The 14,979-nt window shown below is 39.7% G+C and overlaps 1 protein-coding gene across 13 annotated transcripts in view; it reads left to right on the forward strand.

Annotated features, from left to right (window-relative positions):
* The window catches only part of LOC106871426 (uncharacterized), a 375,948-nt gene that overhangs the window by 217,625 nt on the left and 143,344 nt on the right, over positions 1 to 14,979 (forward strand). For all 13 annotated transcript variants that reach the window (XM_089354713.1, XM_089354711.1, XM_089354709.1 and 10 more), the window contains 2 exons: positions 592 to 674; positions 4,509 to 4,593. Coding sequence is in view for 4 of the 13 variants with exons in the window: in XM_089354711.1 (XP_089210837.1) it covers positions 4,549 to 4,593 (45 nt within the window). In the remaining 9 variants the exon portion in view is untranslated. The remainder of the gene's footprint in view (positions 1 to 591; positions 675 to 4,508; positions 4,594 to 14,979) is intronic.

A 14,979-nucleotide genomic window follows, 5' to 3' on the forward strand; every position in this document is an offset into this window, starting at 1 on the left:
ACCTGTATTTCAAAGGGCCAGCCTTATCACACTCTGTGTCACATTGAATCCCCCCTGAGAACTACATTGAGGGTACACATGTCTGTGGAGTACTCAGCCACCTGCACGTTAATTTCACAAACAGACTTTATATCTCCTCTACAGTAAGACACCTGTTCCTGTCCCTCTTATCATACTTTGGCCTAAAACTACCTCCCTCAATAGAACTGTCACTAGTACCAGTGCCATATTGAAAGATATCTGGTACACTTTGTGAGATGGTTGATGTTACGAAAGGCATCCAAGAGAAGAAACCATTCCCAAGCAAACATTGGAACTTGGCGCAATCCCCTGGTTCACCAGCTTTTGCCAAACCATCCAACCGATGCCAGTACGGAAAACAGACATTGGTGATGATGTATATAGATGTATAATTATACACATTTTAACGATTCCTGGCAATTTATTTCATTATTATTATTTTTTTGTTTTGTTTTTATTTATTTAATAATTAGTCAATCGAGCAATAATTATTTTCTTTTTCCTTTTTCTGATGATTAAATTTACCTGTCGTGCCTTTCTTACACGTTTTCTTCTTTGTTTTATTTCCAGTTTCAACAGTGGGCACATGAATCTGACAAAGCTATGTTTCACATTATATGATTTCAAACAGCTGGTTCTAACTGTTAATGCAGGTAATTATATACAGCAGTTGCATATTATGTAGCCTTAGAAACAACACAACAGCAACAACAACGAAAATAATAATAATAATCATAATTATCATGATAATTCTCTTAACTATTTACTACTTCATTTTGTTCATTTTATTGCCCCCACTCTTCCCCCTGCCTTCTCGTTTCGTAATAACAGTATTAATTTTAGGGAAGTCTTATGTTAGCCTTTTCATATTGGATCTAAAAGCTAATAATAGGTGGTTTACTGCATATTTCCCTGTCATCTACAAAACATTCTGTAGTTATTTTTCCTCCACTTTCATTCAAACCCTGTGTGTGTGTTTGCACATGCGCATGTAAATATCATCATTGTCATTTAACATCCACTTTCCATGCTGGCATGGGTAAGACAGAATAAATATATATATATGTATATATATCGTTTCCAGCTTTGCCTTACAGGCACTTGTGCCGGTGGCATGTGAACAAAACATTGGACTGACTCCTGTGCAGGTGGCATGTAAAAAGCACCCACTACACTCTCGGAGTGCTTGGCGTTAGGAAGGGCATCCAGCTGCAGAAACTCTGCCAAATCAGATTGGAGCCTGGTGTAGCCATCTGGTTCGCCAGTCCCCAGTCAAATCGTCCAACCCATGCTAACATGGAAAGCGGACGTTAAATGATGATATATATATATATATATATATATATATATATATATATATATACAGGGTGTGATGGGTAAATTGTTAGCATTTTATATTTCTAATTTCGTGCATGCGCATTGGTTTTGATTTTGTCGACTACACAGTATTGTAGGTTCAGTTGGGCACCAACTGTGAGAAAAACAGCACCACGATGCAGTTCACTCTGCCAGAAATTTGGAAGTGACTTGCTGTACTGCTTGGCATTCATGCTGAAAGCTTTAATACGAACATTTCAGAGTGTTTGGGTGTCAATCTGAAGACATTGCAGAGGATTTGGAAAGAGTTGGATGTGTCTAATGGTGATTACGAAGGTACGGCAGCTTGGAAGACTCACTGTGATTGTTCTGATGAGAAAAGAACTACTGAATTTGTTAGTGAGATCCAGGCCATGATTGACAACGATCCCTCCAAGTCAATCAGGTTCATCACCAGGGACATGGGAGTGTCTAAGTTTTTGATCAGGCAGGTAGTGCATGAAGACATTTGGTATTCCTCATACGAGATGAGACAGGACCAATTTTTAACCCAAGCCATCAAGGACAAAGAAAGCCTGTGCTACGAAGGTTTTTCTTTTTGTCAAAAATTAGGTTAAAAAAATATGGGAGTTTCTTATACATGGATAGTATTATAATCCCTTACAAAAGCTTTTATCCAAATTTCAAGCCCCCAAAATTAGGGTTATTGGTGTGATGTTGCACCCCTTATATATGATATATATTGTTGGCACGCACGCACGCACACACACACGCACACACACACACCACCGGGACTGAACCTGAAACCACGTGGATGCAAAATGAGCTTCTTAGCCACACAACCATGCCGCTGTCTTCCCTACAGACAGAATATCACTCCATTACTTATGAGAAATCACTCTGTAATAATCTCTCTTCTCTTTTCTTCTTTACTAAATTTACTACTGTAGCATCTACTTTCTCATTTCTTTGTTATTGTTCTTCTTTTGTTGTTGTTTTTTTTGTGGAAGGTAGGTGTTAGGTGGGGGGTGAGGGTGGGGCCCCCAAAATAAATGCTGCTTTTGTGGTTAAGTTAAATGCCTGTAGTCATGGTTGTGGTTTTAACTTAACTACTGGTTACGGTCATAGTTGGACATCTTGGTGTAGTTGTCGGTGGTGGTGGTGGTGATGATGATGTTTTTCTCGGTGCTAGTTGTAACGATTGTACTGGTGTGTGTGTGTATGTGTGTCACATCAGTGATGATGATAATGGTATTAGTGGTCGTGGTGTTGAGTGATTCCTTCCCCCCCCCCCGCCTCCAGCAGTGGTAGTTGTGGCTATAGTTTTATATTTCATGCTATTATTTGCATTGTAATGACTGTGGTGGTGAGGAATGTTTGAGGTGTTTTTAGAGCTGTAAATTGTGATGCGTTGTGTAATTATGAACGACTGCTCTTTTGCCTTCAAACTTTGTCTAAAAGTACATGCTGCCTGTTGGTGGCGGCGGCGGTAGTGCTTACTCGATGTTTGTGGGCAGTCACAGCAATGGAGTGTGTATATGTGCGAGCAAGGGAGATATTCAACAGTGGCAATAGTTGTGTGTTTGTGTGTGTGTGTGTGTGTGTTATTTAGTTCCAGGTCAAGTATGGTCAAGCAGATCAATGATCAAAGGCATTCCAGCTTTTGCCATTCCTGTCTTTCGTCCAGACACAGTCTGTCTGTCTACTTTGGTCTACACTGTCCAATGTGTTCTTTCCCTTTTGAAGATGTTACAGTATGTTTTGACATAATTTTGGCTGCTATTTCTAATAGGTTGCACAACCATGTGCTCTCCCTCCCTACCTTGTGTATGTATGTATGTATGCATCTATGTATGTATGCGTGTACTTATGCATTTATTTATGTATGTATGTATGTATGCATCTATGTATGTATTTGTGTACTTATGCATTTATGTATGTATGTATGCATATACAGACGTATAGTGTGATATGATGCATTTATTCAGCAATGCTAGCAACCCCCTTGCTTACAGCTTGTTGTTGTTGCTTCCCCCCTTGTAGTGAAGTGGGAGGCAGTGTGCTGTATGAGTTTTCCCTGTTAGTACACAGCTTCACTCTCACCAACACTCCTGGATACAGGCTTTCCTTCATGTGGCCACACACATTAATTAGTTGCATTGCAAGCCCCCTGGTTAAGGATCTCAGAGCAGCAATTGGCCCCAGAGATACCATGTGCAGCCCTACCCTGGTGAATGAGCCCCTACCATGATGCTTTGTGGGTGAGTTCAGAAAACAAAAATCTTGGGTAAAACATCTTAAGAGGTAAAGAAGCTGAGGTGAGCCGTTTTAAGACTGTTTCTGACAGACAAAATAATATCCAGCTGCCTCCTGCATTTGGGAGGAGGTTTTACTCATCTTCGGTCACCCTTTGCCCTGACAATTAGCAGTCACTGCTTTGAGGGTTTTATAGATGAGTCCAGGAGGTCAAAATCTTGGATAGAACCACCTGAGGGGTAAAAGAAGCATTGGTCACCAATTTGTTTCTGGCAGGCAATATTTCCAGCAACTTCTTGCATTTATTGAGTAGATTTTCTCTAGCCCGATGCCCTTCCTGTCGCCAACCCCAACTGCTTTCAAATAAGGCGAGATTTTGCAATAGCCAGGCAACTGCTTGTAGAATGCTGGAAATGAATGACACTGCTTTTATGACAGTGACATTCATTTACGACTATCACACGATATGAAGACAAGCAGACACAAACGCACGCACTCAGCGATTAGAGAATCAGGCTTACAGTCATGTGGTTGTGAGTTCAATTCCCAGACCAGGCTGTGTGTTGTGTTCTTGAGCAGGCCACTTTATTTCATGCTGTTCCATTTCACTCAGCTGTAGAAATGAGTTGCGATGTCACTGGTGCGTGCATGTGTATACATCAGGCTTCTTTCAGTTTCTATCTCACAAATCCACCCACAAAGGCTTTCGTCCACTTCGGGCTAACACTTTCTCCCCCCAAAGTGTCATGCAGTAGGATTGAACCTGGACCCATGTGTCTGGCAAACAAACTTCTTAACCCTACAGCTACGTTTGTGGGTGTGTGTCTGTATAACTATAAATCTGTAAAACCCTCTTCCACTATTTTGCTACTATAATAAAATCACATTTCTTTCTAACCCCGCGACCCTTACAGAATACCTTCTGGTTTGCCTTGCTGTGCTGCCCATTTTCTCATGAGGGTGATGTATGGTCCTGGACCAATAGGATTACCGCTTCAGGTAAGTCATATTTTACACTTTGGATTTCATTCGTTATTTTTTTATTATTATTATTATTATTATTATTATTATTATTATTATTATTATTAACATGAATGGACTACCATAACACTGAAGAAGGTAAGAATCTTGTTGCACCTGCAACTCTGGTGCCACTAATAACCTTGATGTTGTTATTGTTGTTTGTTAGCCATGAGTCAACTCTAAACGTACATTCCAATCTTCTCTTGGGTATTTATGTATTGTAGACAACATCTGACATTATCCAAAGTTTCCCTCCTTTTCCCAGATGACAGAGTGTTATTTGACAGGGGTTGGCCTGCTATTTTTAGCAGGTCGTGGGACCAGATACACAGTCACTCATTTAGTGGTCTTGAGAAAGATGAAGACATGTTTCTTGGATTATGAGTTCTTGCTCTGCGGATACATATTTCCAGTTTTCTTCTGTACCATGTGAATTCAAGATAAATATTCCTTCACCCGTGGATAGTGTCATTTAACTTCTATTTCCAGCAGATCAAATGATTATATAGAAGAGGTTCTCTCAAGCAGGTGTAATTCTGTTTCTCTATCCCTTGTCTCTCTGTCTCACAAAGCATTGGTTGACCCCTGGGGTTACATAGAAGACACTTTCCCCAAGGTGCTGCACAGTGGGATTGAACCCAAAACGATATGGTTGCAAAGTGAACACTTTGAATCATATATAGTTGTCCCAATGCCCGTGTGGAGTAGTAACTTAAAAAAAAAACAAAATAGCAATTTTTGAAATATTAGCAAGAAAGAGGACATCCAATAACCACATAGTTAACAGTTTTAATAATGTGGATATAGATGCAGGCCGGGCTGTGTGGCAAGAAGCTTGCTTCCCAACCACATGGTTCCTGGTTCAGTCCCACTGCATGACATCTTGGGCAAGTGTCTTCTACTATAGCCTCGGGCTGACCAAAGACTTGTGAGTGGATTTGATAGACAGAAACTGAAAGAAGCCTGTTGTGTGTGTGTGTGTGTGTCTGTATAGATATGTATGTATGTGTGTGTGTGTCTGTATAGATATGTGTGTGTATATATATATATATATATATATATGTGTGTGTGTGTATATCTTATGCGTGCCTTTTCTTCATTGGACACTAAACTCTGCTTGCGAAGACCTGTTGAGGCAAGTGAAATCATAACTGAACCAAATTCAATGGCTGGCACCTGTGCCAGTGGAGCGCTAAGAGCACCAACCGAGCGTGATCATTGCCAGAGCAGCTGTCTGGCTTCCGTGCCGGTGGCATGTAAAAAGCACCATTCAAGTGTGATCGTTACCAGCGTCGCCTTACTGGCACTTGTGCCGGTGACACGTGAAAAAGCATTTGAGCCAAGTCATTGCCAGTGCTGTTGGACTGGCTCCTATGCAGGTGGCACATAAAAGACACCATTTGAGTGTGGCTATTGCTGGTACCACCTGACTGGCCCTCATGCCGGTGGCATGTAAATGCACCCATTACACTCTTGGGAATGGTTGGCATTAGGAAGGGCATCCAGCTGTAGAAACTCTGCCAGATCAGTTTGGAGCCTGGTGCAGCCATCTGGTTTGCCAGTCCCCACAGGGAGGGGGCTAAACATAGAGGGGACAAACAAGGACAGACAAAAGGATTAAGTCGATTACATCCACCCGCAGTGCGTAACTGGTACTTATTTAATCGACCCCCCCGAAAGGCAACGTCGACCTTGGCAGAATTTGAACTCATAACATAGCAGCAGATCAAATATCACTAATATTTTCGCCCAGTGTGCTAACAATTCTGCCAGCTCACCATCCCCCCATATATATATATATATATATATATATATATATATATATACAGCTGCGTGAAAAAGTGCCACACCCTAACAGTTGAGGGAACCCGTGGAAGAGGTAGGCCCAGGAAGACCTGGGCTGAGGTGGTGAGGCAAGACCTTCGTACATTGGGCCTCACCGAGGCGATGACTACTGACCGAGACCTTTGGAAATGGGCTGTGCGTGAGAAGACCCGGCAAGCCAAGTAAGATCGTTGCCAGTGCCCCTGGACTGGTTCTTGTGCGGGTGGCACATGAGATGCACCATTTTGAGCGTGGCCGTTGCCAGTACCGCCTGACTGGCTCCCGTAGGATTTTCGAGTGAGATCGTTGCCAGTGCCCCTGGACTGGCTTGTGCGGGTGGCACATAAAAGACACCATTTCGAGCGTGGCCGTTTTCGTGCGGGTGACACGTAAAAGCACCCACTACACTCTCTGAGTGGTTGGCGTTAGGAAGGGCATCCAGCTGTAGAAACTCTGCCAAATTAGATTGGAGCCTGGTGTTGCCATCCGGTTTCACCAGTCCTCAGTCAAATCGTCCAACCCATGCTAGCATGGAAAGCGGACGTTAAACGATGATGATGATGATGATGATGATATATATATATACATATATATATATATACATATTGACACACACACACACACACACATGCATGGACAGAGGGTGAGGTACAGGTTTAAGTATATGATTGTGTGTATGTCTGACTGTGCATACATATGCTTGTTTCACATGGATATCAGTAAATCAATCTGTGTGTGTATGTGCAACTCCATGTGCCTATGCGCCTTTCACTAATTGAACACATGTATATGTCTATAAATGAGAGTGTCAGAAAATGTAAACGATCTTGTGTGCAGAGAGGGGATGGGGTAGGCAGGGGGGGGGCATACGGGGAGGCGGGGGCAGATTAAAGAAAGGGAGCGAGTTGACAATGCTGAGTCAGCCCGTCCAATGCACTCTGTGTGCTTTTGAGAGCAGTAACTGCTAACAAGTTGAATCGCACACACACACTCACAAGCACATATGCACACAGCACATGCGTGTACATGCAAGTACAAGGTGCAGCTATGAAAGATGACTGACGTCTGTGAAGCGAAAGGAAAGTTTGACGTGTTTAAGCAATAACAGCAAACGAATCTCATCATAGCCTCCATTTTACATTTTACAGGATCGGGGAGCATTAACAAATTAACAAAGAAATGAACTAACACACACACACACACACACACACACACACACATACACACACACGCATGTGATTTGTGTTATGCAAAAAACAAGACAGTCAGGTGGGGGAACAACAAACAAGGTGTATATGTGTGTATGTATTTGTATATATATATATATATATATATTTATAAGTATATGTGTATGTGTATGTATATATATATACATATATGTGTGTGTATATATATATATATATATAGACAATTATATGGAAAAAACAATTGTGAGGACATAGCACAAGCAATGTATTGATAAGATGGTCATATAAATGTATGTATGCATAAATATATAAAATGTATATATATATATATATATATATATCATCATCATTTAATGCCTGTTTGCCATGCTGGCATGAGTGTGCGCATACATACATATATATATATATATATATATATATATACTTGCACAAGTACATACACATGCACAGTTTCCTTTATCGACAGCTCTCTACCCCATGCCACCCATACACAACACCAGACATTCAAAGATTTCTACCATTTTTGTCCACTCATCAATCTCACAATATTACATTCATTTTATGATGCAAGTGTTAACAAACCGACCGAGCTGCTTGACATTGCAACAATGGGAAAGAATTGTCAATGGAAACAACTCACACCACTGTTTTCAGTGAAGATAAGAAATGGAAGTTGAGTCATTCATGCTCTATCCAAGGATGGTCATTAGGGCTTCCCCCCCCCCGTCTCTCTCTCTCTCTCAGTATGTATGTTTGTATGTATGTATGTATATATATTTATTTGTTTCAGTCAATTGACTGCGGTCATGCTGGAGCACCGCCTTTATTTGAACAAATCAATCCCAGAACTTATTCTTTGTAAGCCTAGCACTTATTCTGTTGTTCTCTTCTGACGGACCACTAAGTTGCAGGGACGTAAATACACCGACATCAGTTGTCAAGCGATGGTGGGGGTACACTCACACACACACACATGTATATATATATATATATATATATATATATATATATATATATATATACAAGTGGATTTGGTAGATGGAAACTGAAAGAAGCCCGTCGTATGTGTGTGTATATATATATATATATATATATATATATATATATATATATATATATGTATGTGTTTGTCCCCCACCATCGCTTGACAACCTATGTTGGTGTGTTTACATCTCCATAACTTAGCGGCTCAACAAAAGTGATCGATGGAGTAAGTACTAGGCTTACAAAGAATAAGTTCTGCAGTCTATTTGTTCGACTAAAGACGGTGCTCCAGCATGGCAACAGTCAAATGTCTGAAACAAATAAAAGAATAAAAGAATGCTAAAGGGTTAAATCCCCTAGCATGGCACTTTGAGCAAGTGTCTTCTACTATAGCCCTAGCCTGACCAATGCCTTGTGAGTGAATGAATTTAGTAGATGGCAAATGTGTGGAAATCTGTTGTACACATGTGTGTGTTTGTGTCTTGTCTCCACTGACCACTTGACAACCAATGCTGGTTTGTTTACGTCCCTGTAACTTATCATTTTGGCAAAAGTGTCTGAAAAAAAACAACCTAGCAAACTTTAAGAAAATAACCACTGCTGTCTGTTTTACCTTCAAAGTGGTGCCCCAGCATGACCACAGTCCAATGACTGAAACAAGTACCAAACAAAGAAAGATTCTGATATATGTTCCACCCTAAATTCTTCGACCATCCACTTCATTCCACTTGCTCGCAGAACAAATGAGACAACTGCTGCAATTTGCATTTGAGGCTATTTCGGGTTTTTTTTTTCTTCTTCTTTCCCTTCAAACTTCATTGGATCTTCAACATGAATGCTTCATTTCTTTTGCCTATAAAACTTGTTTTAAATGTTCATTATATTCAGTTTTATATATACTTTGTAGACATTTATTTATTTTATATTATTTTTTTTTTTATTATAGCTATTTTTCAAACTTCTTTAAAAAACACTCTTCTTATGTGGTTTTTGTTTTTACATCTCATGTTTTTGTGTTTAAATTATTTTTGGATGTGTATATATGTTCATATGTGTACATGTGTCTCTGTGTGTGTTTGTATGTTTATATATATATATGTATATATATAAATGTGTATGTGTGTGTGTTATGGTTTATTTCGGTATTGTTTTTATTGTCTCTATTAGGTTTTTTAAATTCTAATGTTTCTTTGTTTAATCTTTATAAAATGTCTGGCCGAAAATATTCCACTTTCTATATTTCTATAGTTGAATTATTAAAAATATATAAAATCTTTGATACAAATTCAAAATGTGGACAAAAGAGGCTGCCCTGTCCAAAATAACAAAAAGAATAAAAAGAAAAGACAAGTTTTTTTTTCTTCTATTTCATTTGTCCACCTTTGTGGACAAATTAGATTACAGATGAAGTATTATTGTATTTGATGGCATAAAAAAGAAATGGACATATAAGTTGCACCCTAATTTCAGCAGAGCATGTTCAGGGGGAAAATGTTTTTAGTGCAGTAAAGCTTATGGGTGGCCAAACTTTACATATAGAAACCAAGGAGATTTCTTTTGATTTTCTTCAGTGAAAAGACTGCGTCTTGTATGCCATCAGGCATGGTAATTTCTTTGAAAAGAATGTTATAAACAGTATTTGAATTTCTGATTACATCAGCTAGTGTTAATGAATTGTGGGTATAGTTGTACTTGTTGGATAACCTTAGTGATCTCTGCTTGAAAACATTCATGACATACAAGTGGCATCATGAATGAATCAACTTTCAGCCATAGAAGTCTGTTCAAGGAATATAAGATCTGAAATATTGTGGCCTTATTGAGAGGCCATGCCATGTTTTGTTCAGTGAAGATAATTTGACTGTCTTTGTGTAAACAAGCTGAAATACCAAATAGGAGATTTCCTTCAATAGCTTGATGACCTTTTGGTATTATTATTAATTCCACAAAGGTCTAATCATTATCTTCTTTGTTATATTGGCTGGCGTTATGAAGTGGATGTCAAAGTCAGTGAAACCTAGACAAAATCTCCTCCTCCTAACCTTAACCTTAACCCTAACCATCATCATCATTTAACATCCCTTTTTCATCTTGCCATAGGCTGAATAATTCAACAGGAGCTGTCAAGCTAAAAGGGCTGCACTAAGCTCCACTGCTATAACTGAATACCCTAATGCCAATCACTTCGCAGAGTGTACTGGGTACTTTTTATGTGGCACCAGCACTAGTGAGGTCACCAAGTAACTTGCAAAGCAAGACCCTCTCAGCTGAGGAGGCCGTCATACTGAGGGAGGTGGCTTTATGCCAGGTGATGAGAAGCTAAAAGTATGAGGTAGACGAACAGGTGTCTTGTTGCATGGTTATGAGGTGACAGAATCATTAGCAGGCCAGGTGAAATGCTTAGTGACAGTTTGTCCATCTTTACTTTCTGAATTCAAATTCTGCCACAGTCGACTTTGCCTTTCATCCTTTCATGGTCAATAAGTTAAGTACCAGGGTCAATCTAATCAACTTACCCCTCCCCAAAAAAATATTTGGCTTTGTGCCAAAATTTGAAACCAATATTTGGTTTTGGTGTTTTGTTTTGAATTCAGAATTTGCCTCTGACATGGTCCTTAAGCTGTGCACTGTATTGTTTTAGTTAAGGGTTCATTTAGAAAGGATTATAATAGCCTGACGGATTATTGGATTGCTAACTCAATGTGTGTGACTACATAATCCCATGAAGTCACTTTCTTCCACAGAGCTCAATTTACTTAGAAATGTATTCTTATCCTATCTCAGTGAATGGTCTGCATGTGCACGGAGGAATCTAGGACGACTTTATCTAACATGTCCTTCCTTTATTTCAAGATGGTGTAGTATGTTTATAGGAATATCTGGCTGGTATTTCTAGCAGGTTGAGTGACCACATAGTGACTCTCTTGTCAGCTTTATGTGTTGAAGTACATACATAGGAGAATTCTTTGTTTTAAGAAAATGGTAAAAAATAATGCCATGTGTGTGTTTGTCCCTCACCACTGTTTGGTGGTGGTTTGTTTACATCCCACATAATGTCTATTTATATATATGTATGTATGTATGTATGATGATGATGGTATAATTTTTACTTTTGTTATTTATGAATTAAATAAAAGTCCAGCCTGACCAAACCACTTTTAAAATATTCTCACTGCCCTTCACTGAACAGTTGGTACTTGACCCCCCCCCCCCCCCCCCTTTTATAACCCATAGATTTTTGGGTAAAGGTTTTGGTGTTGGGAGCTGGTTTTGTTGCCCCTTGTGATTCTAAACAGAGCCTGAACAAAGTCAGAACAGAGACAAAATGTCTGCTTGAAAAGACAGATTTCTGCAATAAATTTTCTCCAGTCTGATAAGAGCTTCCCTGTTATCAGAGCAGTAGAAAGTACCCAGTAGTTATAAATGTGTAGGGGGTGGGGTGGGGGGACGGAGGGCAGCGGGTGGGCGGGGAGGTGCAGACAGAGGAAGGAGAGGGAGGTGGAGGAGAAGGAGAAGGAATCCATGGAAAGAGATATGCTATTTGGATGGAGGTGAAAGAGTTAGCTGGTGAGGGCAGTAAGTAAATGCCTCAAGTGAGGTCAGCTGAAGAATATGGCGGGGGGGGGGGATGTTTTTAATCCAAGAACAAAGCCTGATCAAAAACAGTTTATGGAGTACTGTGATGTCTATCATTTTATCTTTATTATTTGTTTGGCCATACTGGGGGCACACTGCCTTGGTGGCTTTTAGCCAAACAGTTCAACCCATGTGAGAGTGTGTGATGTGATGTGAAGGTGCAGAAATGACAACTCTAACTCCATCTCTCTTTCCCCCTCTCTCCGTCTCTGTCTCTCTCTCTTTATGGTCTCTTGTTGAACCACTAAATTACTAGAATGTAAACAAACCAACAACACTTGTTAAGCAGTGGTGAGAAACAAATACCCCCCCCCCCACACACACACACACATGACAGGCTTCCAAACAGTTTCCGTCTACCAAATTCACTCCTCAGGGCTATAGTAGAAGATACTTAATAAGACTGAGCCCCTAACCATCCATTGGCTACAAAGTGAGCTTCTCAACCACATAACCAATCATTTGTCTTGTCTTATACCCCACTTGGATTTCTGGAAAAAAAATTTTAAAAGAATGAAAAAAGAACAAAAAAAAGGGCACCTTTCCATGAACAAACAAAGTATTTAGCTTATATTAAAAAAAAGTTTTAATTAAATTTTCTCTTGTTTCTTGTACTTTAGTTTTATTTTCTTTCAGAGCAGCTTTATAGTTGTTGGTTGTTTATATTTCAGTAAAAAAATTGCATACAGGATGTAAAACTTGTATTTCTGGCTGTGATGTTTTACGTGAACATCATTGGTCACTAGGGTGGTGCACTACTGCTATGATTTTGTTGTCATCCACTGACTGCAAATGGCTGATAGGTAAATGAAAGTTTGTAAACACAAACATTTCTCTTTATAAGAGAATTTTTCATTTAGATAATTTAAAAAAATGTTTCTTAACCATTTTGTTACTATACTTCTGTTGACATACACTGTCTTTGCTTCAATTTATTTTGAAAGAAATGTGCTGGTGTCAGGTAAAAACCACTTGTGCTGGTACCACCTGAAAAGTGCCTGCATTGGTGTCGCGTAAAAAGTGTCTGTGCTTGTGCCACGTAAAATGCACCCATGCAGGTGTCATGTGAAAAGCTCTCAGTACACTCTGTAAAGTGGTTGGTGATAGGGAGAGCATCCAGCCATGGAAAAACCATGCCATATCAGACAAATGGTACATAATGCAGTTCTCTGGCTGGCCAGCTCCTGACAAACCGTCCAACCCATACCAGCATGGAAAACAAATGTTAAATGATGATGATGGCAGAACTTGTGCTCATCTGGCTCTCTAGCCTACAACACTCAGTCTCCCATCTGTAATACAGCCACGTTAGATGCAGGGCAGTGTTTTGATATGTTGAAAGATGGTCAAAAGTGTCTTATTTGTCATCAAATACGGTATTGTTTATCTGAGTTGTAGCAACGGTCAAAACCAGAGCTGTCTCAATTTTAAGCTGCAATTTCCCGATTATTCAGTCTGTATTTCCCAAAATAATAATGGTGGTTTTTATTTTTGATCATTTCATTAGGCTTTTTGGCCCAGGCTTACATTTAATGTAGAGATGAGATGCTGCGATGCTCTTTGCATTTTACTTTAAAACCGAGTTGGTGGATCTAATAATAGATACTCACAGAATCCTAACCTTTACTGTCTGTAGCCTAACAACAATGTTAGACTTACAATGGTGATGTTGATGATGATGATGATAATAACTATGGCAGTAATTGTTTTAATGAAGCACAAGGAATTCTCCCCCCCCCCCCCTCTCCTGCTTTTGTAAACAGGAAGGGGTTATAGTTGATTGATAGCTTCAATAAGACTGCTACCAGCATCATCTTGGTTGTAAAAATGAGAAAGCTAGTGGGAGCGGTGGTGGCGGCGGTGATGATGACAGTATATTTAATTTTATTTTATATTTTAATTGCATGTACTTCCCCCCCCCACTCATTGTCAGTTTTTGGTCTCCTTTTAACTGTTCAACCTTATTGCAGAAGAGTACACACACTATCACTCAGATGGCCCCCCTCCCGCGACTCCTTCACACTGTTGGTGCATGCATGCATATATGTCTGTATGTGTATTTATTTATTTATGTATATATGTATGAATGAATGTGGTAATCGGAGAGCCATTGGGATTTCTTGTTATTTGCCTTCTTGGTGTCTTTTTCTGAAATGACAAATCTAATTCTCTCTCTTTCTCTCTCTCTCTCTCTATCTATCTCTCTCTCTCTCTCTCTCTATCTCTCTCTCTCTCTCTCTCTCTCTCTCTCTCTGCCCTGTTCCCAGTTTCACCAACTGTCAGCTTGGTGACATATAGGCAAAGGGATGCTGAATAAGTTGAATGTGACATGATTCCTTCTTTTCCCCCATTCTTTCTCCTCTTTCTTCATTCACTAATTTTATTTAATTAAGTTAATTTCAATGTTTGTGAGTATGTGTGTGTGTGTGTGTGTGTGTGTGTGTGAATTACAACCTCATTTTTTCTCCTCTCCGTGATTTCTGGAAAGAAGGTTTCCTCCAGCCATTTGTGGTGGTAAACTTCTGTGTGTGTGTGTGAGACTGTTCTTGCCCTCAATCAATCTGAAAATAAGTTACTGTATTTTTGCAGAGTATTTACCATTTGCAAAAACTACAACACACTTTACACACATGTGTGTGCCATGCACATATACATGTACCTATGTAACACACACACACACACACACGCACACTTTGGCTGTCCATCAGATTTATGAAGACAATGATGAGAG

The sequence above is a fragment of the Octopus bimaculoides genome, chromosome 7 (genome assembly GCF_046866305.1).
Source record: "Octopus bimaculoides isolate indiv1 chromosome 7, ASM4686630v1, whole genome shotgun sequence".
In the NCBI taxonomy this organism is placed as follows: Eukaryota; Metazoa; Mollusca; class Cephalopoda; order Octopoda; family Octopodidae; genus Octopus; species Octopus bimaculoides.